Genomic DNA, 24,808 nt, shown 5'->3' with positions numbered 1-24,808 from the left:
GCATATTTGCCCACTCCCATGTTGAAAAGAGTATTAAATACTTTACAAATCTCCCTTTACAATACATTTTGAACAGATCAAAAATGTGCGATTAATTTCGATTAACTATGGACAATCATGGGATTAATTGAGATTAAAAAATTTTATCGATTGACAGACCTAATATTAAAAGATTGATACTTCACGTCCAATATAAATACAATATTGCCGCGCAAAATACCGCGATACTATGTTGTATCGATTTTGTCCCCCATCCCTAAAAGTTAAGAAATGATAACTTCACATATACCTTTAAGTCAATAAGCAATGGAGTAAGAAAACAGTTTTGGAAACATATCCAAGCTTTTATTACATCAGGTGGAAGGCAACTTTAAAGGGACTGACTTTGAGGGAAGGTGACTGCAAGGTAAAGCACCATGGAGAAAAAACCCAGGCGACACAAATAGCAATGTAAACAACGCAGGAAGATACAAGCACTAGGCACACAAATTACAAAGTAGCACAATTTTAAACACAACGCGCTGTGCACATGTTCACTAAATAGGGAGCTTAATTAAGGTGAATAAAAAATATGATAAAAGAAGTGTTAAAATATTGTTATTAGATTGTACTGTCACATTTCATTTCTATTTCATTGCTTCAACATTTGGTTTAGCGTAACAAAAGAGAACTTCACAAGAACAAACTTATTTACAAAGGCAAAGAGTTCACTCCCTTTGGGTCAAAACAAGTCATTCACATTATTGACTGGGATGTAAATATAATGGTCCTCTAATATACTTTATATCAAACTCTTAACAGTGGCTATGAAGACGAGCTTTCCACAGCATATTGCCATCAACTGACGAAATGAGTCAAAAAAACATCAATCACTTTCAACTTTCCTGCGATTCGGGCTCGGCACTTTCTGTCAGTTCAGTAAAAGTCAAACTTCATCACTCATAAACATCAATAAGCGTGACTCATCACTTTGCGGGGGTTTCTTTCTGTTAGTCACAGTCAATTCCTTGTCACAATTACAATAAAAGCAGCAACCATGGGGACAATACCACTGACATAAATGTAAAAATGTGAATTATTACTGAATTCGTCAATCACAGCATGTTTAGTATAAGAGTTAGTATGGAAAGTAAATCATTAACTATCAAACACTATATTATAATATCTATAATATAAACCAACATATATTATTACAAGATAGTATAACTATGAAGACGTTCGGATACAAATCGTACTTCTTATCGGGCCGAACGTCGTATAATCTGAATAATGTTCAGCCACTGTTACACTAATAGTGTGATTGTTAAATTGTTAAAACAGTTTTCTTAGCTTTCAGTATACATTCAACAATGAACTTGTGCAAAAAGAAAATCGCAAATGCGGAACTGTAATCTGGTGTTTTCATAACCTTTCATATCCATTTTTTAAACCCCATTAAAAATATGGGTAATAACAAACCACAAATATGCAGTTTTTGCCTTCACTTTTCGTTTGATTGGATTTTTACTGAGCCCTTCAGGAACGGTCAATCACAACTTTGTATTAGCCGAAACGTTCACAGGTAATAGCTGTGAATGAGGGAAGATGTGTAAAAAAACAACACAGTCCCGAGAGACTTTCGGACTAAATTATAGTCTATTCTCTTATTTCATTTCCCTTCAACAAGCTGAAAATTAAGAAGGCAATTCAGATGTTTTCACAACAAAACACTTAATTTGTTTTTTTTTTATACAGTAAATGCCCTCAGGCTTCTGCTATCTCTTTCTCTTTCTCTTTCTCATCCTTCTTTTTCTTGCTCTTTCTCAAGAATGAAGGTGTGCGGAACTTCTTTTTCTTCTTCTTGGGGGACTGGGTCTGGCTCTCCGGGGTCTGAGCCTCCCCCGCCTTCTCATTAGATGTAATGGAGATATCCGCCGTTTCCGAAGTGCTCACGCTCATCTTGGATACCTCCATGCTCAGATCCTCGTCCGTCTCATCCAAGTGGTCTTTCCCGTTGGGTATTGTGTCTGTCAAAAGATGAAATCAAGTCAGTGGTGAAGGATGTGGATAAGAAGTGCAGTCACACACACACAAGGCTGTAATGATACATTTAAGTATCCATTTCATTCGAGGTTTGTCTTTTTACAGATTTTACACCAGATGGATATAAAATACAGGAAAAAAAAAACAAGCAGCTATTACTAACAAGTTCAAATAATAAGAATTTCAATGCCTATTGACTAGCGAATTACCTTGTTTAGCTGGCGTCATTATGGGAGAGAGGGAGAGGGAGATAGTAGAGCCATCGAATGTTGTCATCTCATCTGCATCAGTGGCATCATCATCTTCTGTAAAAGGATTAAATCCATCACAGGTCAGTCGTTCATTAAAGCCGGTATATTCATGTGAGTGAGGCGTATTAGATGAACAAATTTATGTCGCTCAGAATTGTTTTTTTTAACAAGACTATATCTGTGCGTTCGAGTACCCATACTACCACACTATTGAGTATGCCAGAAAAAGATTTAGTATGTCCCGATACATAGTATACCAAATGCAGTATGACAAAAATACCAGAATGTCCCACTAAATCCGGTGGTGTTATGCAGTATGAAAGCCAGCACGCTTTTCTGGCTATCCTGACCCACAATCCTCTGCACGGTGGATAAATTGGTGCCTTCAAATGAAACTTGTGAGCTTGTGTTTACAACATGGGAAGTCGTTTACACAATATGCTCGGCGTTCAAGTGGTTAAGACATGAGAACACCGCTGCTTAGCAACTGCAATATTAGCAAGCGGGTAACATAATGCAGGAAATGCAAAGGCATAATGACAGAGGAAAAAGAAGAGGCCGTTGGGAATATCAACATTTTCCTCAGACATATTTTGTAAATTATGAAGAAAAACAATATACGACTAAAATAACAATATATTAACTTATTATGCGCCAAAAAATGAGCTTCCATGGCCTCCTCCATTTCTGACAACGTCAACAAACACGTCACAACTCTTCTCGTGAACACGCCACGGTAAATACGACCCCATTTGAAGGCACCATATGACCGAGAGGGTCAAAGTTCAGTTAGTTATGACGAAGTAGTATGTCCAGATTGTATGCATACTGCATGCAATAGTTCATACTTTGTAAGGGCCGCTGCAGTATGAACTAAAAGTAAAAAGAAAAAGTATGCGATTTGGAACGTAACCGGAGAGTCTACAGCCAGGCTAGCAGCTTTGTGAGGCTGTACTTTGACACAACGGTGCTTTGAGCTTAATCTTAAAGTCAGCATGCTAACGTGTTCTTCTTAATGTAGTGTTTGCAGGCTCTCAGGAAGTGATAGTTACAGTTCAGTGCGTTTGAAAAGATACATATTACTATTTGTTCACACAAAGGTATGTTGAACGATAGTACACATATTGAGTATGTAGTGCATAGTATGTGATTTCGGATGCAGCCACAGTACAGCTGAGGCTGATGTGAATATCATTATTTCTTTGCAGGTATTTGCTCATAAAAGCTCAAAAAGTACCAGACAAATGAAATATTTGACCTGACGATAGCGCTACATGAGAAGTTAAGGGATCGCCAAAGTGATTACAATTCATCCAGAAGGGGACATGAATGTCTGGAGCAAATTTCGTAGCAGTCCAATCCAAGACATTTTAAATCCAAGCCTCATGATGGTGCTAGAGAAAAGGTTGCAAGTAAAGATTTAACTCCTTAAACAATGTTGCAACATTTTATTAATCTCTATTAGCCGACTCATTATTATGATAGGGGGGGGGGAAATAAAAGGTGCTCCCTTTAATACACAGCTATAGAGATGTTTCCCATCCTGCACACACATCTTTCCTCGTCTGCAGTCGTAACTGAGACATGAGTAATTTGACGAGACCGATGTCTCCGCGGCTCATCTCTCACCATCCCTGTGAGCTGACTTCACAGCTTAGAGGAAGAGTGAAACCGCGGACTGACGTTTTTTCTCCTTCAGGCACTTTTGCAGCAATATCCTCATTTCAGTGAACGTAGTTCCAACATTTCCTCCGGGCAGGAACCACGCACTCTGACTGGACTAATTAATTGCATGGACTACAGCCTAATGAGACTGCTTTTATGTAGCTGGCAAGAAGTACAGCAAACTTTTGGAACATATAAAACTACAATATTAACACTACACTAGGGGTGGGAATCACCAGAGGCCCCATGATACAATGTTGTCACGATACTTAAAGGGGCCACTTTTAAAACATTGATATTATCCTGGAGGCTATATAACATGATGTAAAAAACACTGCAACTTGCTCATGTACGAGCATATTGTGAGGGCACTCCGGGAAAACCACAAGGTGGCAGTGTCGTCACGGTAAACAGCAAACTGTCTCTCAGTGGCGACTTTAATGGAGTATAGAATTTCAACAACATTTACAATATAAATAAACATGCTGTCACTTTTTGAATATATTCTATGTTAACAATACACACTCATACGACAGGGAAACTGTGTCATACTTTTCTGACTTCTTTTGTCTTCTAGTAGTTATAGTTTATGCAAGTGCTGTCCTCTGGAACAGAGAAATCCACTGGAGCGGAGAGATCCGTGACAGGATTTGGGCAGCAGCTAGCTCGGGGTTTCCACAGTTTCCGCGCTCTACTTTGTCAACAAAAGTCTCGTACTGTATTTATGGAATTAGCTATAGCTAATGTTATTTTACGGTCTAACTAGCTAGCTACTAATATACCGTGCGTGTCACTAGCATGGTCGCTAGCCGCGGGATAGCGGTCACAACAGGCCCTGAATCCATGGATCTCCCGTTCCAGTGGATTGCTCTGTTGACATGGACAGCACTTGCATAAACTATAACTACTAGAAGATAAAATAAGTCAGAAAATATTGTACGTGTTTTTGAAATTCTATACTCCATTTATATATCGTCACTGACGGGCACGCTGCCACCTTGTGGTTTCCCCGGCACGCCTTCGCAATAAGCGTGTACATGAGCAAGTTGCAGTATTTTTTCCATCATGTTACATAGCCTCCAGAATAATAATATCAATGTTTAAGAAATGGCCGCTGTTCCCCTTTAAGTCACGATACGATCTTATTGCAATTTAAAAAAATGTTGCGATATGCTGAGTATTGCGATAAGATCTATTGCGATATATAGCGGTTTATTACCTTTATTCAAATGCAAATTATGCAGTTTGTCAACATCTGTTTTATCTAATAAGATAGTTTTCACTCTGATCATCTCAGAGTTTTCATTCACATATCTTGAGGTCAGAGGTCAAGGGACCCCTTTTGAAAATGGCCATGCTTTTTCCTCACCAAAATTTAGCATAACTTTAGAGCGTTATTTAGAATTCTTCCCGACAAGCTAACATGTGGTGGTACCAATGGATTCCTTATGTTTTCTAGTTCCATATGAAAGCAGTATCTTCACTCTAGCTTTAAGACCGAGCCCATTACAACCTCTGGAAGACAGAATTGCGGCTAGTGTTAGTTTATATAATAAAAGATTGATACTTGACGTCGTGTATCGATACAATATTGCCACGCAAAATATCGCAATAATATGCTCTATACATTTTTCCCCCAACCCCACGTCACACCCAAATAATCATCAAGACATCAAGTAATTCATGCAATAATGTGTAATGTGTCTTCCTTAATTATAAAAGTCAAACAAGTTCAAATTGATTTCATAATTCTTCAGAAATCTGCATTTAATGGGTCCTAAACTTTAGTTTGAACTATTTCCTTTTTGGCCTTGCTCGGTGAAGTCAGAGATTGCAGTTAAGCTTCGAGATTAACTTTGACTCTTCATCTCAATTCCTTTCATGACCTCAGTGACCGCGAAGGATTAACTTCAAAACGTCATACGCTCATAATCTACATGGGATGATGTCAGATATATGAGATGGTGTAAACCCAAGTCGGATTAAATTAAGTCAAGGTTTTCTGTGCCTCCGAAGAGCAACGGTGCACTTAAGGGCTTTGTAATGGTAAAGAAACCGTTTGACTACCTTCTTGGCCTTGCTGCTTTCTCTCCACCAAGCTCTTGTATTCCTCCAGCACCCTCTCCGTGAGCTCGTTGAAAGGGTTGGGGGGAAGAGAGCGAGTCTGCTCCTCGTCCTCCATGATGAAAGCCTGATTGACGAGAGAGAATAAAAAGACATTATGGACACCTGATGTAATACATTTTTTAAGTGAATAGAAGTAATTGCTCCTGGGGAACAATGACGACTGGGTAAACATTTATGTTTGCAGTTTTTCCCAGTTGCTTTGGCACAATTATCCTGTGTGCAATTCTCACATCTATAACGGTATACAACGGTATGCACATTTTCTGGTTGTTTTCATATAGAAATCAAATGTAGAAGTGCAGATATCTTCATTTGATCCAATGATGCACTGAGTTTGCCTCTGTCATCATAATCGATTAAACCCGTTCCAGTTGTAGCAGGCAGCTATTTTTCAGCAACAGGATATTTGACATATTATTATCAATTATTATTATTAGGTTACTGTATGTAAGTCTCAATGAAAGAAACGACATAAAGAGATACGATTCCAGTGTCTTCTTCTGTCCCACTGAAAAAGTTGTTTACTGTAGACATCTTGACTTGTCTTACAGGGATTTCCGGGTGTTTTAAAGTGGGGTTGTATTGTATGAGGTACTTATCCATATACCTACAGTAGATGATGATTGGTTAAGTATACGCTATATTTAGAATATTTTCCGAGGGGGAATTGAACTGAGAGTGAGAGTGAGTGTGGCTGCTTTGAAGAGAGCATAGATAAGTTTCACTTTCAGTTCAGTTCCCCATCGGAGAGGGCTGTCTGACGATAAGATAAAGTGGTGAAAATATTCTAAATATAGCGTACACTTAAACTGGTATTGATTTTTTTTAGGTGAACCTTTCTTTGAGTAGTCTAAAATACATTTTGTTGGCGGCCCCTTCCACAACAGTACATTGCCTTGCTTCCGTGTGGTAACTCCTGTCTGTTTCTCCAAGCTGGGGGCGTGCTGACTGTCATCTACTGTAGGTAATACATTGACTATGAATAGTATAGTATAGTATATTTTTGTGAATGGATTCTAAGATGCATCGCGATGCGGACGTGAACGATTCTGAATCGATTCAGTGACGGAACATAATCAGGAGTTTGGTTCCATTTCAGCTCAGAGTGAGTCTTTACTGTGTATTACTGTCGCGCTTGTTTCTCTCCTCTTTCTCTCTCCTCTGATCGCTCTGTTTCACTGAGGGCGGAGCTTTGTTCACACTCCGTGTGCGTTTAGATGCAGTGATTTAAACCAAGTAAGAGTAGAAGAGCTCTGAGTAAGAAAAAAGTCTGCCAGCCGCTAGGCTAATTCATGCAGTGTAAAATGCCATAGGCATTCATGAAGTACCCTGTCTAAGAGCTGCTATGTGAAAATCTTCTTTTTGTAGATTAGAGCACACTTGTAATGCACTGCAGAAGTGTGTAATGCACACTTGAGATGCATCGATAATCATTTTGCATTTGAATCGTTGACAGGTGAATCGTAGTCGAATCGTATTGTGAGGCCGGTCAAGATTCACGTATATAACTAAATAATAGGAACATCATTGAATTGTGTGTGCAAACTCTTTTTGTACTTGATGGAATCTGACGCTGGCTCTCTGTCTTCAGTGGAGCGCAATGTTTTTTTTTTTTTCACTTTTGGGGCAGTGATGAACTCGTTGGTGAAGTTATATACTTTTGAGTTAAATGTCTTGAGTGAGCCACCGTAGTGTTGTAGTGCTCAGTTTAAAATGGTGATTGTGTTTTGAGAACTGCAGCAGTGTTTTAGAAAATGTGCTTAGGCAACTGAGAAAAATAAAAATGGTAAATATACTCACTGGGCCTTTTATGGTGTCCACAACAATGCCTGATAGTAACTGAGATTTTGGTCCAGAAGTCATCAGGTCACCTCTGTGCTGTTCTTTAATCTGAACAAATGTATGTAAGAAAATCATTTTAAACTTGGTTCAGGAATCTTACCATACCACCATACCACACCACCTGCCAACATGAAGTGTGTCAGAGATACACTCAACAACACAGCAAATACCAGTACAGTTCTTCTATGGATCATCGATCAACCAGCTTTGTGATTGATTGTGTATGGAATGCAGCCTCCATGTATCAAGATTAGTTGTCAGTAGAGCCGCAACGATTAGTCGATTAATCGTTTAGTTGGTCAAAAAAACAACATTCGCTGGTTCCAGCTTCTCAAATGTAAGAAAGTGATGGTTTTCTTTGTCTTATATGACCGTAAACTTTTGGACTTTTGGTTGAATACAACAACCAATTTGGCAACATCAACAATTATAATAGAGACAAAATAATTAATTGAGAAAGTAAATGACAGATTTGCATGGATCAGCATCAATCTATTGAAAAACAAGTATTGTACCAATTTCTTTGCCCTATATCATAGAGATACAATGATTAAATAGTACATCTCAGCTTAAATCTGGGTGTTTTTTTTAAATACCAGCTCTAACCATGATATAATGCAGGCAATAGGAATGAATCAAATCAAGTCTTTGTGCGCATGCATGTTGTGTGGAAAATGTGTCGTTTCAACTGACCCGGTTCCTCTTATCCAAAACCTCTGTGGGATCAGTGTTGAGTGGAACAAACTGGTTGGGGTCCTCGATCTTTATTGGTGTGCCGATGCTATAGCCTGGCTGTGAAGACTTCATCCACTGAGAAAAAGAATAAGTACAAATTGGGGAAAAATAAGATTTAAAACCTGTATTTATCAAACTGGCCACAAGAGGGCAGGCTAATACAAAGTAATGGCAGCTCCCCAGATCACTTTTTCCTTCAGAGGCCAAAACAGTAAGGGCTGATATATTACATTTCTTGTTACAGTTTGACATGAAAACCAACGCACCATGGTCTTGGTCCTGGGGCTGACATCTCCGCTGGGTGAATGTTCAGGAACGTTGACCCTCAAGTAGCTGTTGGGCGAGTTGAGCCACCGGGTCCTTTCTCTCTGCTGTTTCTGCGCCATAAACTTGAAGGGGCTACGCAGACCCAGCTCATCGTCCTCCGGTGGCACGGATGACACCGTGGCGGGGGTCTCCACGTCGTTCTTAGAGCGAGGCTTTTCACGGACGATGGGGTTCCTGTAAGAGTGGCCTGTTCTGTATCCCTAGAAGGTCACGCAAAAGAGGAGACATTATTCTAACATACTGAACAGTTTTCCTTCGCCAGAGGTGAAACTGTTTGCAGTTTGCTGTACTGCTCTTCACCATTAAATAAGAAATAACTACAAAAGATATAAAACTCAAAAGGATGCACAGGCCACCCAAGATCCACTTACACAATGCTTCTAAATATTTAAACAACGCTGTATATACACTTTGGTTTAAAGCAGTGTGTTGTTAATACATCAAAGACGAGAGAGACAACTAGAAAACCGATGGGAACTCGCAGTGGGTGCAGAGTGCAGTCTGAACAACACTACAATCCAAATCAAAATTGGCATTTTCTCGCAGGCAATGTGACAAGTTTGCCACTGAAAACGATCCCTGCTTTGGGCTTTGATCGCTACAGTGCGAGCAAGCCATCATTTATTCACAGCATTGTTCACTGCCACGCCACAGTTTCAAAATGTTGTGATTAGTAGTATAGGCTTGATTAGCATATCTTTTGTTAAGAACAATAGCAGAAAGCACCTGGTCAGTATCTGTTACCACCTTTCAGGTATCTCAGATTAGGGAAGACATACTGGTGATCAAGTTAAACATGCTTCATCACAACTAGCAAACTCCAACCCTGTGGCATGGACGGATCAGTGGGCAACCTCCGGGTTCTGAAAAGTGAAGCCAATGCTGAAGTGCCTTAAACTTGCATTCTCTCTAATAGCCAGCAGGGGGCGACTCCTCTGGTTGCAAAAAGAAGTCTGATTGTATAGAAGTCTGCGAGAAAATGTCCCTACTTCTCACTTGATTTATTACCTCAGTAAACATTGTAAACATGAGTTTATGGTCTCAATCGCTAGTTTCAAGTCTTCTTCAGTACAGCATGATGTTCATCTAGTAAATTATGGTCCCATTTGGAGTCACAAGAGCTTTAGGGCGTGGCCACCTTGTGATTGACAGGTCGCTACAATGACGTTTTCCATTTTGGGTGTTGTCCACACTTTCATCTTACAACTTTAACCCTTTCACAGTGTGTTTTCAGTTCATGAAAGTTAACTGTAACATTTTAGTTATCTAAAAATGTCATTCATCATTCGGTTGTGCTTAGCCCAACCCTCTCATGTTACTTCTGGTTGCAAAAAACCAAGATGGTGACGGCCAAAAACCAAGAGGGCGACAGCCAAAATGCCGGACTTGAGGCTACAAAACTGCAGCAAATAGTACAGAAGCAGAGAAACAAAACTCTGGTACTTTTTTGACAACAGCTGCCTTCATGGCCTTGCGGTAGCGCTGCCGCTTTTTTGGACTGAAAACGCTAATGGGTCTGTGGATGTACAAAGAGACGTCTGTAAATCAGAAGATAATATTTTTTGAGGTAAATCAACTTCCCAGTACGAACACTTACATATCCCTCATTTAAATCATTTTGTTCTAGAAGTTGTAAAGGTTACTAATGGCCAAATCCAGAGTTATTTTCCTCGGCATAATGACCGTGCATCCGACGTACAGGAATGCACTGCCCTGCACGCTTATATGACATTCTGCCAGCTTCCTGCTAGCTGTATGTGGCTGTAATAATGGATATTTGGCTGTAATTCATCACTTTTATTATCTTATAATACACTCATGGGCTGTATGCTGTAAGCCTGTACTGAGGTGGATGAATTAACGTCTCTGTTCTCAAACAACCGGCTATCGGCCAGTAGCTAGTAGCACGACATAAACATAATTTAATGTAGTTGTGGGCTATTTACTAACACGTAGGGCAAAAGCACTGGACAAAACCTCTTATACATCTGTGGTCAATTGGACATCCATTCTAGAGGTCCTTGACATGAAACAGTTTGAGATTGCTCTCAAAATCTTTGTGCTGGAATTTTCTAACTTCTATTTATGTCCATCGCTCACTTTATGCTCCTCTGGGAAGTGTCAAACAAGTTTAATTAATAAATAAAGCGTTATAATAGTATGAATGTTTATAATATTTGTATTGTTCAACACAGGCCATTTCGGTAGAGACATTAAATATGATAATAGAATAGAAATAATTTTTTTTTACTTTTGTGCAGCACTTTGTAAGCGGATATTTTACTGGCGTCAGGTAGTCGCTTTCAGTCCAGAATGGCGGAAGCGTAGATTTACTGCTGAGCGCTGATGTTGAAATGGAACAAACAATTGATTTTCATTTCTTATCAATATACGTACGTTCTTTGACGGTAGTCCACAAACCAATGGGTGACGTCCCGGTGACTACATCTGTTTCTTATTTACAGTCTATGGGACAGACAGACCTCCTGTTGCAGTGTGCTGGCATTTGCACCCAGCGTCATATTCAACAGTCTTGAAGGAAATGCCAAATCCAATTTCTAAATTGAGTACACTAGAGTGCTTACACACACACCCACACACACCCTCATACACATACAAGTGATTGTGTGGTCTATGTGCCCACAGCCAGCCTCACCATCTGGAAGCTATGATTGAGAGGGGTGGGCGGGCTGTATGATCACACAGAGCTAACACAGCTGCAGCCCACTCCAGCCACAGTTGTTAGCGAGACGCACACTCAAACAGACACAGTCTGACATTTTCTGTGCCCACAGAACATGTCAGGGCCTGGTCATTAGCAGTGTGGTTAGACTAGCGGGGTTTAAATTGACACAAGTGCAGCACAGCACCAAAAATCCTCAAGGTGAAACAAGAACCTGTAGACAGCATGTTAGCCACAGACAAAAAAAATGGTCTGTCAATAATACCTATCTGTAATTGTAGTGAAAAAATGTCGACAGCTGTCATAAAAAACGCTATGATCCAATTACACAAATATTTTTTTCGGATTAGATTTAACAAAAACGTATCTAGTTTCATTGTGTCCTCTAATCAGACACTTCCCGAGGAAGCGCCCGAGACAGGAAACTCAAAGCATCATGGGTAAAAAGGCACAGGTCAGGGTTCACTCACCAGGTTGTCCAGCATCCTCATGAGGGACTCGAGCTCGGCCTCGCCCACTTTCCACTTGACCTCATTGTCCATCACCAAACCGGCAGCGGCCACTCTCTGGGTCAGGGGTTTAAACTTCTCTCTGTCCAGGAGCACCAGGTTGTGCACGCCGCCCGAACTCCCCAAAGCATGCACCTAAACAAAAGAAATGATTCTGATATACACAATTTTTTTCTTTTGGAGTTACAAGCCAACTTATTATTGTGTGCAAAAGTTACCGACGATTTCCCATCATGCATTAATTATAATTCTGCAATGTCAAAACTTACATAGAGAACATTATATTTTCCCTTCTAAGATATGGTAGGATTGTAATTATACGTCAGCTGGGCTGTCAATATGTGTCAGAAACAATAGAAAAACAAATACAGTCCAGACACAGCGGGATGATGAAAAAACAACGCAACTGCCTCCCCGATACAAAGCAACAGGAGCTTCTCAGAAACACCGCAGGGTTCCACCCGGCTCTGACTGAACAGTGCTCTCTCGCACATATTTGACTTTGCTTTGTTCAAACATTCTGTATGTTAGACATCAGCTTTGCTTCCATCTAAAGCACTGCGGTAATGCTTTGCTATTTGAAACCAAGTCTGACTCGTGATTCGTAGAAGAAAATGAAAATGATTGCTACAGCTGAAATGGGAAAAAGTGATTTATACACATGTAGTTAGCTTATGATTGTGTCAAAGTGCATCAAGGCCATGTCCAAGTTCTGAAATTGCTCTGACTTGAATATTGCAATTGCACGTCATTACCAGGAAGAGGTAGTATCAGGAATAGAAATCAAGCTTTTTTTATACCTGGATTTCACACGCTTGCTGTGAGTGGTACACGTAGTGGAAAGCCTCTTCTGCTGTTTCTCCCAAAGCGAGCAGCCCATGGTTCCTCAGGATCATCACCTAAAAAACACAGCAAACACTTGAGCTGCCTCATGGCCCTCCATAATCACCATGAAACACTAAACAAATCCAGCTGATACATTAGCATATCCACATATGGTGAAAGTTATCTGGATACTTCCCAGCAGTATCCAAATATGCTAATTAGAGCCGTCAATCGGATTGTCCATAGTTAAACGCAAATTAATCACACCTTTTATATCTGTTCAAAAATGTACCTTAAAGGGAGATTTGTCAAGTACCTAATGTTCTTATTATAGATCCCATTTTCATTAACCTATCTTGAGGTCAGAGGTCAAGGGACCCCTTTGAATATCGCCATGCCAGTTTTTTCTCACCAAAATTTTGCATAAGTTTGGAATGCTATTCAGCATTCAGCAATCTGAGCACGCTACAACCTCCGGAAGATCGAATAGCGGCCGGGCCCGATGGTTGCAAGTTGTGTTAATGCGTTAAACAAATTAGTGGCGTTAAAACAAATTTGCGTGGACATGTTTTTATCGTGTTAACTTTGACAGCCCTAATGCTAATGTACATTAATTACATTAATCAATGTGTGCATTATTAAGCAAATATGCAACAATATATCAACATACATGACACGTGTAGTACTGATACAATCCCTGCATGCATCTAAAAACGAGAATGAAACAAAATGTACATGTTCATTGTGCCCTTCTGGTAATTTTGGACTGTGAAATCCAAATAATAATTAACACAATCAACTAAGCTGAAAATATGAGCATCAAGAGCTGAATAGATGCTGTCGACGTGTGTTTCTAATATTCTGTCCCCGTCATGTATGCAAATGACTAATTCGCTTATTTGCTTTCTGGTGGAGTGTTAGATGAGAAGATCGATGCCACGCCCATATCTGTCCATTAAATATAAGCCTGAGGCCAGCATCTGGTTAGCTTAGCATAAAGACTGGTAGCTATCAGTACCTCTGAAGCTCCCCAATTCAACTTATAACTTGTTTGTTTGACACTGGGACCGCTGTAGCCGACGCCATTAAACGCTGTGGTTAGAAAATTTGAATCATGCCTTCATTGTGTATATGTTTTCCTCACGCCCTGACTTTTCCTAAATGCCTATTCTGCACATGGCTGTATTGTCATGATGATAGAATAACATTTAGAAAACCAAATAGATGTTTTTTTTCATGACAAAAGTCCCTTTAGTCGGCAGGAGTATCGCTGAATAACGTTGGTACTCTCCTCGAATTGATGCATTTGCATAATGGCCGTATAAGCGCATTGAGGAAATGAACAGGACATCTAATGCACGCCAATAGTCACTCACATGCACTTATAATCACACACAAGGTATGTAGGCCCACAGTGTTCATATATCATGTCATATGTGGGAAATATCAGAAATGAAAATGAAAATATAATCACACTTTTTGTCTAACTATAAAAGTTGTGCCCCTCGTATGCACTATACGTTTAAGTAATTAGGCTTTACCGAATAGTCTGATGCTTCATTCATAATGTTGACATTTTAATTATTACTATCAATAACTTATAGAAACATTGCGTGCAACCACCTTCTCTCTCTCTCTCACACATTTGAATTGTCTCAGTCTTCAGTCCAAAAGTCAAAATGTATTGAAAAAAATAAATAGATGTAATCATTTCCAAAACTCACATTTTTATCTAATGAAATATTCTGCTTCAAAGCATATTTGTTGGCTTTTAGCCTTTCAAAAACAATGATTTGTTCCATATGCTACTGTACTTTTGCTTCGCCATGGACTATTACTGCATCGGGTGGCAGCATGAAAATAGTTTTTTCTAAAAATAGATATCATATGAAGATAGCACATTTTACACTGCTAAGAGTATACATACCAGTTAAATGCAGGTTCTAACTGTTAGATACGCTATCTGGCTGTGTATGGTGTGTGTGGGGGCTGCGTATGGACTGATGTCATTGCTGCGCTATGGAAACACAGCTGCACAGCCCGAGTCGTCGCAATGCGCTAAAGAGATGGAGACTGATGAGGCGTTACTGGCCCATCAAAAGGATACAGACGCATTTGGGAATTAGAGAAAATAGTACCCCAAAAGAGCATAGTGGTCTTTAGTGTTAATTTGTACAAAAAGTGAAGTTTGTAGTTTTACAGGGGGGTTATGTAGCGGACTATTGGTTGGCGGGGAGCGGTGACTTCCTGGAGTGTTCGCTCACTGGTTGCCTGGCAACATCTTAACCCCTTAAGAAAAACGTTATAATATTATATATTAATATAATAATGATGACAAGACTCCAGGGTCGCTGCATCCAGCCAAGAAATTGTTCAGCACAAACCCCAGGCAGTTATTTCTTTTGTTTTGTTTACCTTTGGACAGTGCTAGGCTAGCTGCATCCCCCTGCTCCCAGTCTTTATGCTAAGCTAATCATCTCCTGGCTTTAGCATCATATTTAGCAGACAGATATAAAAGTAGTATCAATCTTCTCATCTAACTTTTAGCAATTAGAGCAAAAAAGCGTATTTCCCCCAAATGTCAAACTATTCCATTAAATATTCTGTTCCCTTCATGTACGTCACTGGTTAAGTAATTGAAGAAAAATCTCTATTTTAGACTAAATGCTTCTGGTTGAAGTTAGTTAATAAAAGAAATTATATTTTAGTAACATTGCATTTGTGTGACATCCTTCAGTTCCCTATTTTATATTGTGTATTCATTCATTTCTATTCACTAACCAACACGTAGGAATAACCTCATATACATAATAATAATATAATAACTCATGAGTAGCTGAAAGGCGGCTCTATCCCATGAGAAAGGGAGCCTGTCACTAATGGAGTCCCTTGGTTTGACAGTACCTTGGCAGTAGGGCCCAGAGCTTTCTGAAACTCCACCTTCTCCTCTTTATTATCCAGGCTGCCATGGTAACCGAAGCAGCTCACGTCTCCCAGAAGCAAAGCCTCCTGGGAAATGGGCAGGATTCCACATTTCATCGAGGACACCTGTTAACATGGGATAAAAGCAAGTGAGACTGTGACGCACCAACATATAAATAGAAGCGCTTTTTTTCTCCTTCTTTTTTTTGCTATCAGGCACAAATAAAAACTTTACACAGCGATGATCATCATGTGCTGTGCATTTTACAGCCCAGCTTCAAAGGAAATGGTAAAAGCGTGTTACAGGGTGTCTGCATCGAAAATAAGTAGCGGGGGGGCTGCTTTTAATTCAGCCTATTTCCTGTGGTGCAAAAATAAGCATTTAGCAGCATGTTTTCATGCTTTGATTAAGATGACGCTCATTTAATATGGGCCTGGAGCGTACTTACAGCAGCTGTGGCGGGGGTATGTATGTGGATGATGCATCTCACGTCGGGGCGCATGGAGTAAATGGCGGCGTGAGGAGCGAACCCAAAGTGGTCGATACCCAGATCAGAAGAACCCTGATCCACCACCTCACCGATGATGTTTACTTTCACCTGCACATGGCAGAAAAAAAAAAGAATTTCAGAACATACCAATGTTAAATACTAAACCTGTGAGTAATTACATACAGTATGACTGAACCATTAAAAGGTACCCTGCGGAGCTTTCTTGTAAACAAACACAGCTATGTTTACATTACATAATTTCTCACAAAAACACATGTTTATCCTTGAGGCCTACAAAGTGTTGAATGTATTTATCTCCTCGTAAAACATTTGCAAAGTAGTTTTTTCATATGTGTATTTTTGGAACCTGCATCGTTTCCATCCATGTTTATTAGCTAGCTAGCTTCTTCCGCCGCCTTTTTGCTGGAGCATTAACTATGTGTATGTGTATGGCCTCATCCATTTGCTTGTGTGTGTGCATGCAGCTCACTATACTGATGGGAATAGATCCTAGCTGGGATTTGTATGTCATGCATCCCTTGTGGGCCTGCATGACATACAAATAGACACGTGAAAAGATTGCTCCATAGCGCTATCAGTAGTCAGATTAGTGCCTCATCATGTACCTTCAACACACATGACCCTGCACTAGCATCTCTGTTGATTTAATTTACTTAATAACAAACACTAGCCCCTTTCACACAGCTTGTTCCAAGGCGGGACTGTTGCGCTGTTATTCCCCCTTGCGGTTCTGTATTAAAAGGTACAGAGACAGAATCGGGTTTGTTCTGCCGCTGAGCCACACGCACTTCAATCACACACACACACACACACACACACACACACATTAGACGCTGACACTGTTGTGTTTAACGTCACGCCCCTTTTTCTCCCGTGATGCCGGCATGCTATCTAAAATCACACACTGGGGCAGTTTTATGGGGCATATATTTATCCTATATTTTATCAACAATCATCAAAACGTAAATTCATTTTAAACATCCTGAAATTAAAAATATATATGTATCACCGTCTATTTCATTGTAAATTACTTTGATGCAATTAAAAATTATTGATCTTATCAGATTATATACAAGTATCTGTCGTACAGAGTTGATGTAAGCACTGTATTGCTTTGCTTATGTTTAATAAAGTAAAGTAAAGAGTCCAATTGGGTTCTGAGCACATGGCAATAAATATGAATAAATATATATATATATATATATATATGAATACAAATATTTACATTTATTTATTTATTACGTCTACCCTACCTGTTTTACAAGTGCAGTACCTCTGTTTACATTACATTTATTTTTATATTTTATACTTCTAGTGTAACACATCTGTTTATATTTATTTATTACATCTACTTTACCTGTTTTATTTGCTTTATAACTGTGTGTGTGTTTTACCTGTTCTATGTTTTATCTGCCTCGTTTGGTCTTGTCAAGTATTTGTTTTAAAGCACTGACCAGAAGTGGCAACTATGAATCTCGTTGTATTTAATACAATGACAATAAAGCTTTCTATTTATATTCTATTCTATGTCCTTCAATACAAAGCTTTTCATCTTCAGTAGGATACACTAAACACAGTAGTTATTTTTGGAGACAAATGATGACTCACAGCAGAAAAAAATTAAAGTTAATAGCTATTATTATGTATGTTGAATAATAAACTGTACTCGAGAGAGACTAATTGTTTTTGAGCACTGTAGCTTATACTGTTAGATACATCTAGAAATCTCTAGGAACTCTGGCAGAAACAGGCGTGGCAGACATAATGTATGTTCAAAACACACATCCAGTATTACCACCAGAGGTACTGTAGCATTCCCATTAGAATAGAAAAACAACAAAAATTCTTACTGCACTTATACAACCTATTCCTTACTTAAACATTTCAGGATCTTCATTCAGTGGACTATCAATGGCATTAATTGTGATTCCACCAAAAATATTTTGCCCAGTGCATGTTTTCATGACATAGCAGTCAGCACTCATGATTGGAAAATGACATCAAACAAACAGTTCATTGTGCTTACCAAATTAGCTGCCGTCACCTCAGGGAAAGACAGACCTCGTGGACTAATAAGAACATGGTCTTGCTCTTTACTGACACGAACCTGAAACAAAATAAACATTATTAAAATCCAAAGTGTATCTAGGTTACAGTGAAATGAATAACATAATGTTACTACAGTGTTCGCTAAGCTCGTACAGGAGAATCTAAGAGTGAGATATATAGGTATTTTTGACCCTTATGATGCCTCTGCAGGAGTGTTTCCCCCATAAATTCATTCTTGTCAGGGTCAAAAAAGCAGTCACGCCACAGGAGACCAAATCTCTACTCTTAAAAAAAGTTCTTCAAGCTGGGTTAACAGAGCAGGGAGAACCATTTCACAGATTCAAGGGTAGAGGAAACTCTGAACCACAAAGGAAAGCCCTCTTCACTCTGAAAAACTCAAAAATCGGTGTGTGGGTTGATAAATCTGACTTTCTAGGCTTTTGTCTTTGGGGAAAATCTGAGCATTACATCTCGACATCGCAGGTGTTCATCACATATTTCAGCTTGAATTCTTGCTGTTGGGGAGCCGTACATATTCACAAATCTGACTTTTCCAAACCATAAATAATATATGGGCTCTGAAAATAAAGAGTTATTTCCCTTTAAGCCTCCCAGTAGCCAGCCAAACATGAGGCACACATAAAGATACACAAACCTTGAGCGGCATACATAAGCAGAATGTGCGCCGGAGCGGCAAGACGTTGTGAGTGGAGTTGTACTCACAGTAATGTAGGAGCTTGTAAAACGAGCCCAGCTGAAGAGGTCAACAAGCCTGTAGAGACTGGCCAGCCTGCAGCGACTCTGTTTCTCCCCTTTGGTAAAGGAGGGAGACTCGATGCCGTACAAGTCATTGACTGGAGTCACCATACCAACGCCTGCCACAAAACAAAACATCATCAGTAACTTGTGATACACCGACAACATTCAAATTAGCCTTTTTGGTAACATTTTATAATAACCCTCATTTATAAATGGTAAGATGATTTAAACATAGTCAATAGTTATTTTACTGTTAACAAACAGTGAAATGATTATGTTTACTAATATTAGTAATCCTATAATTGATGTTATTTTTACAGTTTATTGTTGCACATATAACATTTTATATACTATATATTAGGGCTGTCCAAGTTAACGAGATAATAACGTGTTGACGCAAATTCATTTTTAGATTGTAGGTTTAAAGCTAGAGAGAAAATACTGGTATCATATGACACTAGAAAACCTAAGGAATCCATTGGTACCAAACTCGTCGCGAAGGAGGCTAAATAACGTCCCAAAGTCACGCTAAATTTTGGCGAGGAAAAACTGGCATGGCCATTTTCAAAGGGGTCCCTTGAACTCTGACCTCAAGATATGTGAATGAAAATGGGTTCTATGGGTACCCACGAGTCTCCCCTTTACAGACATGCCCACTTTATGATAATCACATGCAGTTTGGGGCAAGTCATAGTCAAGTCAGCACACTGACACACTGACAGCTGTTGTTGCCTGTTGGGCTGCAGTTTGCCATGTTATGATTTGGGCATTTTTTTTATGCTAAATGCAGTTTTGTGTTGTGAATTGATTTCGAATAATAAATATATATATACACATTTGCATAAAGCAAGCTTAGTTGCCCACTCCCATGTTGATTGACAGTATTAAAAACTTGACAAATCTCCCTTTAAGGTACATTTTGAACAGATAAAAAAATTTGCAATTAATCAAATACTTAATACAGTATATAAAATGTTATAATGCTTGCAACAATAAACTGATAAATACTTTACTAATGTAATTGTCTTCGTTTGTTATCAGCTATGATACAATATATAATTTATAAACTAATAATTTCACATTACACAAACTTATTATAAAAATAAGAGAAATGATAGCATTACTAATAATTAGTAAGCATTATTAATTATCATTCCATTGTTTATTAACAGTAAAATAACTGTTAACTAAGTTTAATTAATTAACTATCAATTTACCATTTATAAATGGTGGTTATTATAAGGTGTTACCAGATTTCTTTCAAACAACAAAAACAAGGATGTTTACATGGTTTGCTTCCACAGTATATAAAAATACTGGGAGTCTCTACAGCTGAAGCTTAAAAAAGGTCTTTCGCAGAATTCCCAAAGAGAAACTGAAGGGTATTTTGGGGCTGTAACACCATATAAGGGCACTTAATGATACAGGACCCTATCTTTTACGGCCACTTTAGCTTTTTAAAAGGGCAGCTCTGCCTCTGCAACTTCCTAGCCGTTTCCCACAGTGACATTTTCCCAAACATCTACAGTTTTGATAGTCAAACCTTTTTTCAAATTGATCTTTTCAGGGTCAGAGTGCTCCGTGACCTCGACAAAAACACAAAGCAAAGAGGTTACGCTAACCTAATCAGCATTGAAAACCGCTGTTAGTCATTACCAAAACTGGTCATGAGTGCTACTTAATAGAAACACTGACAATGAAGAGTCGACATCTTTCTGCTGTTTCAGGGTTGTTGTTCAGTGTCACAGGAGTCTGACAATTCAGCCTCTGACAATGAAGATATTCAGCCTGCGTAATGCACATAGAGCGAACACACTGAATGACAATCGAGCCCGAAGGGAGATAGATGGAGACATTCACACACAAACACTGCTACTCACTGATGGGCGAAGTCAGGGGGCCAGCCCCTCCCAAGGTGCTGGCCATGACCAGGTCAGCAATCTGTCTCAGAGCCAGGAGACCCGTAGGGGTGTTGCCCTTCGTCATCTGGTCCTGAATCAGGCCTTCCAACTCATCCTTAAACACCTGCAGACAAAAACGAAAGAGTTTTTCGTAAAGCTCAATTAACCCAGCAACACTAGATACGCAACCTAACCTCAACCTCATTCAGGAGCACAGCGTGCTTATTACGTCGGTGCACAAATCACCAAAGACTACTAGAAACCTCTTTGTATGTCTGTGAAAAGGGCTTGACTAGAAGCAGGGGGATCACATTAAAGCTCACAATCAATTTTTGCCTCCAAGAGTAGCCTGCGAGTCTTGAAACAGCACTTTTTTTTCTTCCTCCTGTGTGCCACGGCTAAGCTCCAGCATTCTGCTTCATCCGACCATGGTTCCCATGGTGATGAGATGAGCTCCACTTGTTGGGCCTGTTATGCAATTGTAGATGAGTGTGGGCTCTTATTTCTTATTTCCATGCACTTCATTGCCATGTGTTTATTGCGCCTCCTTGTACTTCATCAAACCAGATTGCACTGCTCTGTTTCTGAGATAATGTCTGCTGCTGTATGTGGGTGCAGAATGAAAGGAAAAATGCTACATTTAGGGCTACAACCACAGAACGTTTTCATTATCGGTTAATGGTTTAAAGCTATAAACCCATTTAAATTGCGTGCTTTGGCCAACACCCAAATATCTTGCAGTTTAAATTTGTGCAAAGACAAAGACGGTCGGCAAATACTCATATCTGAGAGGCCTAAACCAGAGAACGTTTGGCTTTTTGCTTGAAAAATTACATAAAGTTGTAATTGATTATCAAAATTGGTAGCCGCTAATTCGCTGTCAATCGACTAATCTTTTAATCGAGTAGCGGTTTCACCTCTAGCTTATAATACAGATACAGATATTGTGTATAATATACAACCCCTCTTCAAAACACTATTCCTTTAAAGGGATAGTTAGGGTGTTTTGAAGTGTTGTTGCATGAGGTACTTATCCATAGTAGGTGTATTTCTTACATCGGAAAGGAGAAGGAAAGGGGCCGTCTGACGGCAAGATAAAGTGGTGAAAATATTCGAAATATAGTGTACACTTAGACAGATATCGTTTTTTTTTTTTTTAGGTGAGCCTTTCTTTTAGGTGGTTAAAATAAGTTTTTTTCTGCTGTCCCCGTCCACAGCACTGTATTGCTTTGCTCCAGTGCCGGTAACTCCTGTCTGTTTCTCCAAGCTGGAGGCGTGCCGACCGTCACCTACTGTAAGTAATACACCTACTACGGATAAGTACCTCATACAACCCCTACTTCAAAACACCCAAACTATGTCTTTAAGTATGTAGAATAGAATATGCATCCTCCTCTACCATTGAAAATAATTGGTTCCTACACATAATCTGTAATAACACTGGTACACCAAAGACATGATATGTCACTATTTAAACACACATACAGATGGAAGTGTACCTGTGACAGTATTTCATTACAGCTGAAGCGTAAACTCAAGCTAAACCCATATCTAAGCACAGCAGACTGCACGAAATGACCTTCACATAAACAAGATAGAAAACAATGCATTTCAGTCAGTCTCGAGCGAAGATCAGTATGCCTCTCCGGCTTTAAAAGCACTGCTGTTATTACTCATCCACGCTGAAAGCTTGTGTGTGGGAGGACCTGCAGGCTACGTACTGGACTCTGCAAGATCTGGGTGACCCTCTTCTTCTGCTCCATCATGTTGAAGTCCTGCTTCAGGTCCGGGGACATGTTCCTGCTGCGGAGGTACTCGGGGTCAGTCTCGTCCACGCGGTCAAAGTAGCTCTCCTTGGGGTCGTTGCCGGACAGGGACAGGGTGAGAGACCCCGCCGTCTGCCTCACCTCCACCAGACTCATGTCTTCTTCGCTGTGCGGGCCTCCTCCTCCTCCTCCTCCTACTCTTCCTCTGAGATCTGTAAAAAAAGAGAGGATGAAATCATCACTTCGCATTCAGGCTGTCAAGGCAACGGGTGTTGTTTTTACAGAAAAAGATACTGTATGGGTGCTGGCAGTGACTCATGTAATTACAGGGATGGAGACACAAGCGAGGAGGACATTGTTATATGATTGATGCTGCTTTTTGTGAAGCTGTTGATGTGCAAAAAGGATGAGTTAGTCACTAAACATAATGCAAGCATTTATTTATTTTTTTACACAAGTACAGTTCAATAACACAGCAATGAATGTGGACACCCTTACAGACCCAACAACTCTCATTCTCACTGGCTCTATTTTTTTAGCTGAAAAGTTCACAGTCTCTTTTCTTCTCTACAGAGATGAAAGCAGAAAGAAGAAGCCTCCCCACTGCTAAAGCATTGTCACCAGTAAACAAAAGGTATAGGCCTCAGCAAATTAGCAAGTTTGAATAGCAGTTAGCACCTTTATAGTGCTGCAGTGGTACCTGCATATGTGGGGGTGGAGGTGGAGGGATACAGGATTGTGCCTACAGGAACTACATTACATCAGGCCTGCTGCAAAATGAAGTAGTATCACTACACCAAACAAAACCAATTGTTAACTTTTACCGCTGGTTTGGCTGCAGCCTGTTATATCCACAGCTGTGTAAATGGCGTCAAAATAACAACTTTAGACAGTTTATAGTAGGAAAAGTAGGACATATTAGCCTAAAGGTACACTTTGAGACTTGAGCGAGTAAAAAAAACCAAAGCGAACACGAGGAGAAAACTGTTAACTGTAAGTTGACAATTACCTGAAACAAAAGTGCTCAGCTTCTGGAGGATGTTTCTTCTCCGACACAGGCTGCAGAAATGTGCGTAAAAGCAGACGAATGTATCATTCCCGGTTCGGATACATTGTGTGGAAACAAGTTGGTGCTGCTACAGTATTAATCCAGACGGAGCAGACTGCAGCCTGCTGCGGGTGAGTATAGTGAGAGATGAAGAAGAAGAAGAGTGGCTGCATGGAGGAAGGAGGATGTGGGTGTGTTTGTGTGGGAAAAAGGAAAAGTGACCATGTGACTTCACTTATCCACCCACCAGCGGTCCTTATGTTATGTATGCAGCGGGACAAAGGAATGGCCACTCAGGATCAGCTCAGCTCTTCTTTTTACAACCAGCACTGTCGCTTATTATTCCTACACTACACAGGGCTGGCTTGTAGTTTTGCGACCACATTTCACTGTGTATTCCTCCAGGAACTTGTTATACATTGCGACTGTTTGAAGCAGAGTTTGGGATTATTTTTTTTTTTGATTAGTCTTCATCTTTCTGTGTGTCTGTGTGTCTCTCTGATTCATTAACTCCTACCACTTCATTTCATAAATAACTGAGGCTCCTGTGTTTGCCACAGCCCCTCTCAGTAGAGGGGATTCATCAAAGCTTATATGGCCCAGCCATAACAAAACAGAGCACTTCAAAGCCAGAACAAGTGATTCCCTCAAAAAGTGAGCGCCTGCCTCCACCAGACAAAAAAAGTTTCCCCAAAATATAGGATGTTTGCCCTCAACAAGCAATGAGACACAGATGTTCTCTCTAGGAAGGAAAGACTATACTATTTCTGATTCTTTTATTCATATATTCTGATCACTTTCATATGCCAAATCCATTAAAAGGGCTGTCAATCGATTAAAATATTTAATCGGGATTAATTGCGTG

At 39.8% G+C, this 24,808-nt stretch overlaps 2 protein-coding genes across 4 annotated transcripts in view; both read right to left on the bottom strand.

Annotated features, from left to right (window-relative positions):
- LOC141773925 (VPS10 domain-containing receptor SorCS3-like) overlaps nucleotides 1-24,808 on the bottom strand; it is a 242,980-nt gene that overhangs the window by 62,845 nt on the left and 155,327 nt on the right. The window lies entirely within an intron of this gene.
- Nucleotides 320-24,808, bottom strand: part of LOC141773922 (gamma-adducin-like) — a 32,464-nt gene continuing 7,975 nt past the window's right edge. Inside the window, exons 2-16 of one of the 3 annotated variants that reach the window (XM_074646093.1) lie at nucleotides 23,905-23,954; nucleotides 22,851-23,107; nucleotides 21,109-21,253; nucleotides 19,193-19,344; nucleotides 18,447-18,527; nucleotides 16,358-16,507; nucleotides 15,891-16,034; nucleotides 12,962-13,060; nucleotides 12,123-12,296; nucleotides 8,909-9,169; nucleotides 8,601-8,717; nucleotides 7,866-7,955; nucleotides 6,006-6,129; nucleotides 2,232-2,327; nucleotides 320-2,006 (exon numbers count right to left, since the gene is read on the bottom strand). In XM_074646093.1, the coding sequence (XP_074502194.1) occupies nucleotides 1,744-2,006; nucleotides 2,232-2,327; nucleotides 6,006-6,129; nucleotides 7,866-7,955; nucleotides 8,601-8,717; nucleotides 8,909-9,169; nucleotides 12,123-12,296; nucleotides 12,962-13,060; nucleotides 15,891-16,034; nucleotides 16,358-16,507; nucleotides 18,447-18,527; nucleotides 19,193-19,344; nucleotides 21,109-21,253; nucleotides 22,851-23,051 (2,097 nt within the window). In that variant the 5' untranslated portion in view covers nucleotides 23,052-23,107; nucleotides 23,905-23,954 and the 3' untranslated portion in view covers nucleotides 320-1,743. Of the gene's footprint in view, nucleotides 2,007-2,231; nucleotides 2,328-6,005; nucleotides 6,130-7,865; nucleotides 7,956-8,600; nucleotides 8,718-8,908; nucleotides 9,170-12,122; nucleotides 12,297-12,961; nucleotides 13,061-15,890; nucleotides 16,035-16,357; nucleotides 16,508-18,446; nucleotides 18,528-19,192; nucleotides 19,345-21,108; nucleotides 21,254-22,850; nucleotides 23,108-23,904; nucleotides 24,077-24,808 lie in introns of those variants that run through there. The other 2 variants (XM_074646092.1, XM_074646094.1) reach the window with 2 other exon arrangements.

The sequence above is a fragment of the Sebastes fasciatus genome, chromosome 9 (assembly GCF_043250625.1).
Source record: "Sebastes fasciatus isolate fSebFas1 chromosome 9, fSebFas1.pri, whole genome shotgun sequence".
Lineage (NCBI taxonomy): Eukaryota > Metazoa > Chordata > Actinopteri > Perciformes > Sebastidae > Sebastes > Sebastes fasciatus.
This window is presented reverse-complemented; position numbering and strand designations above follow the sequence as displayed.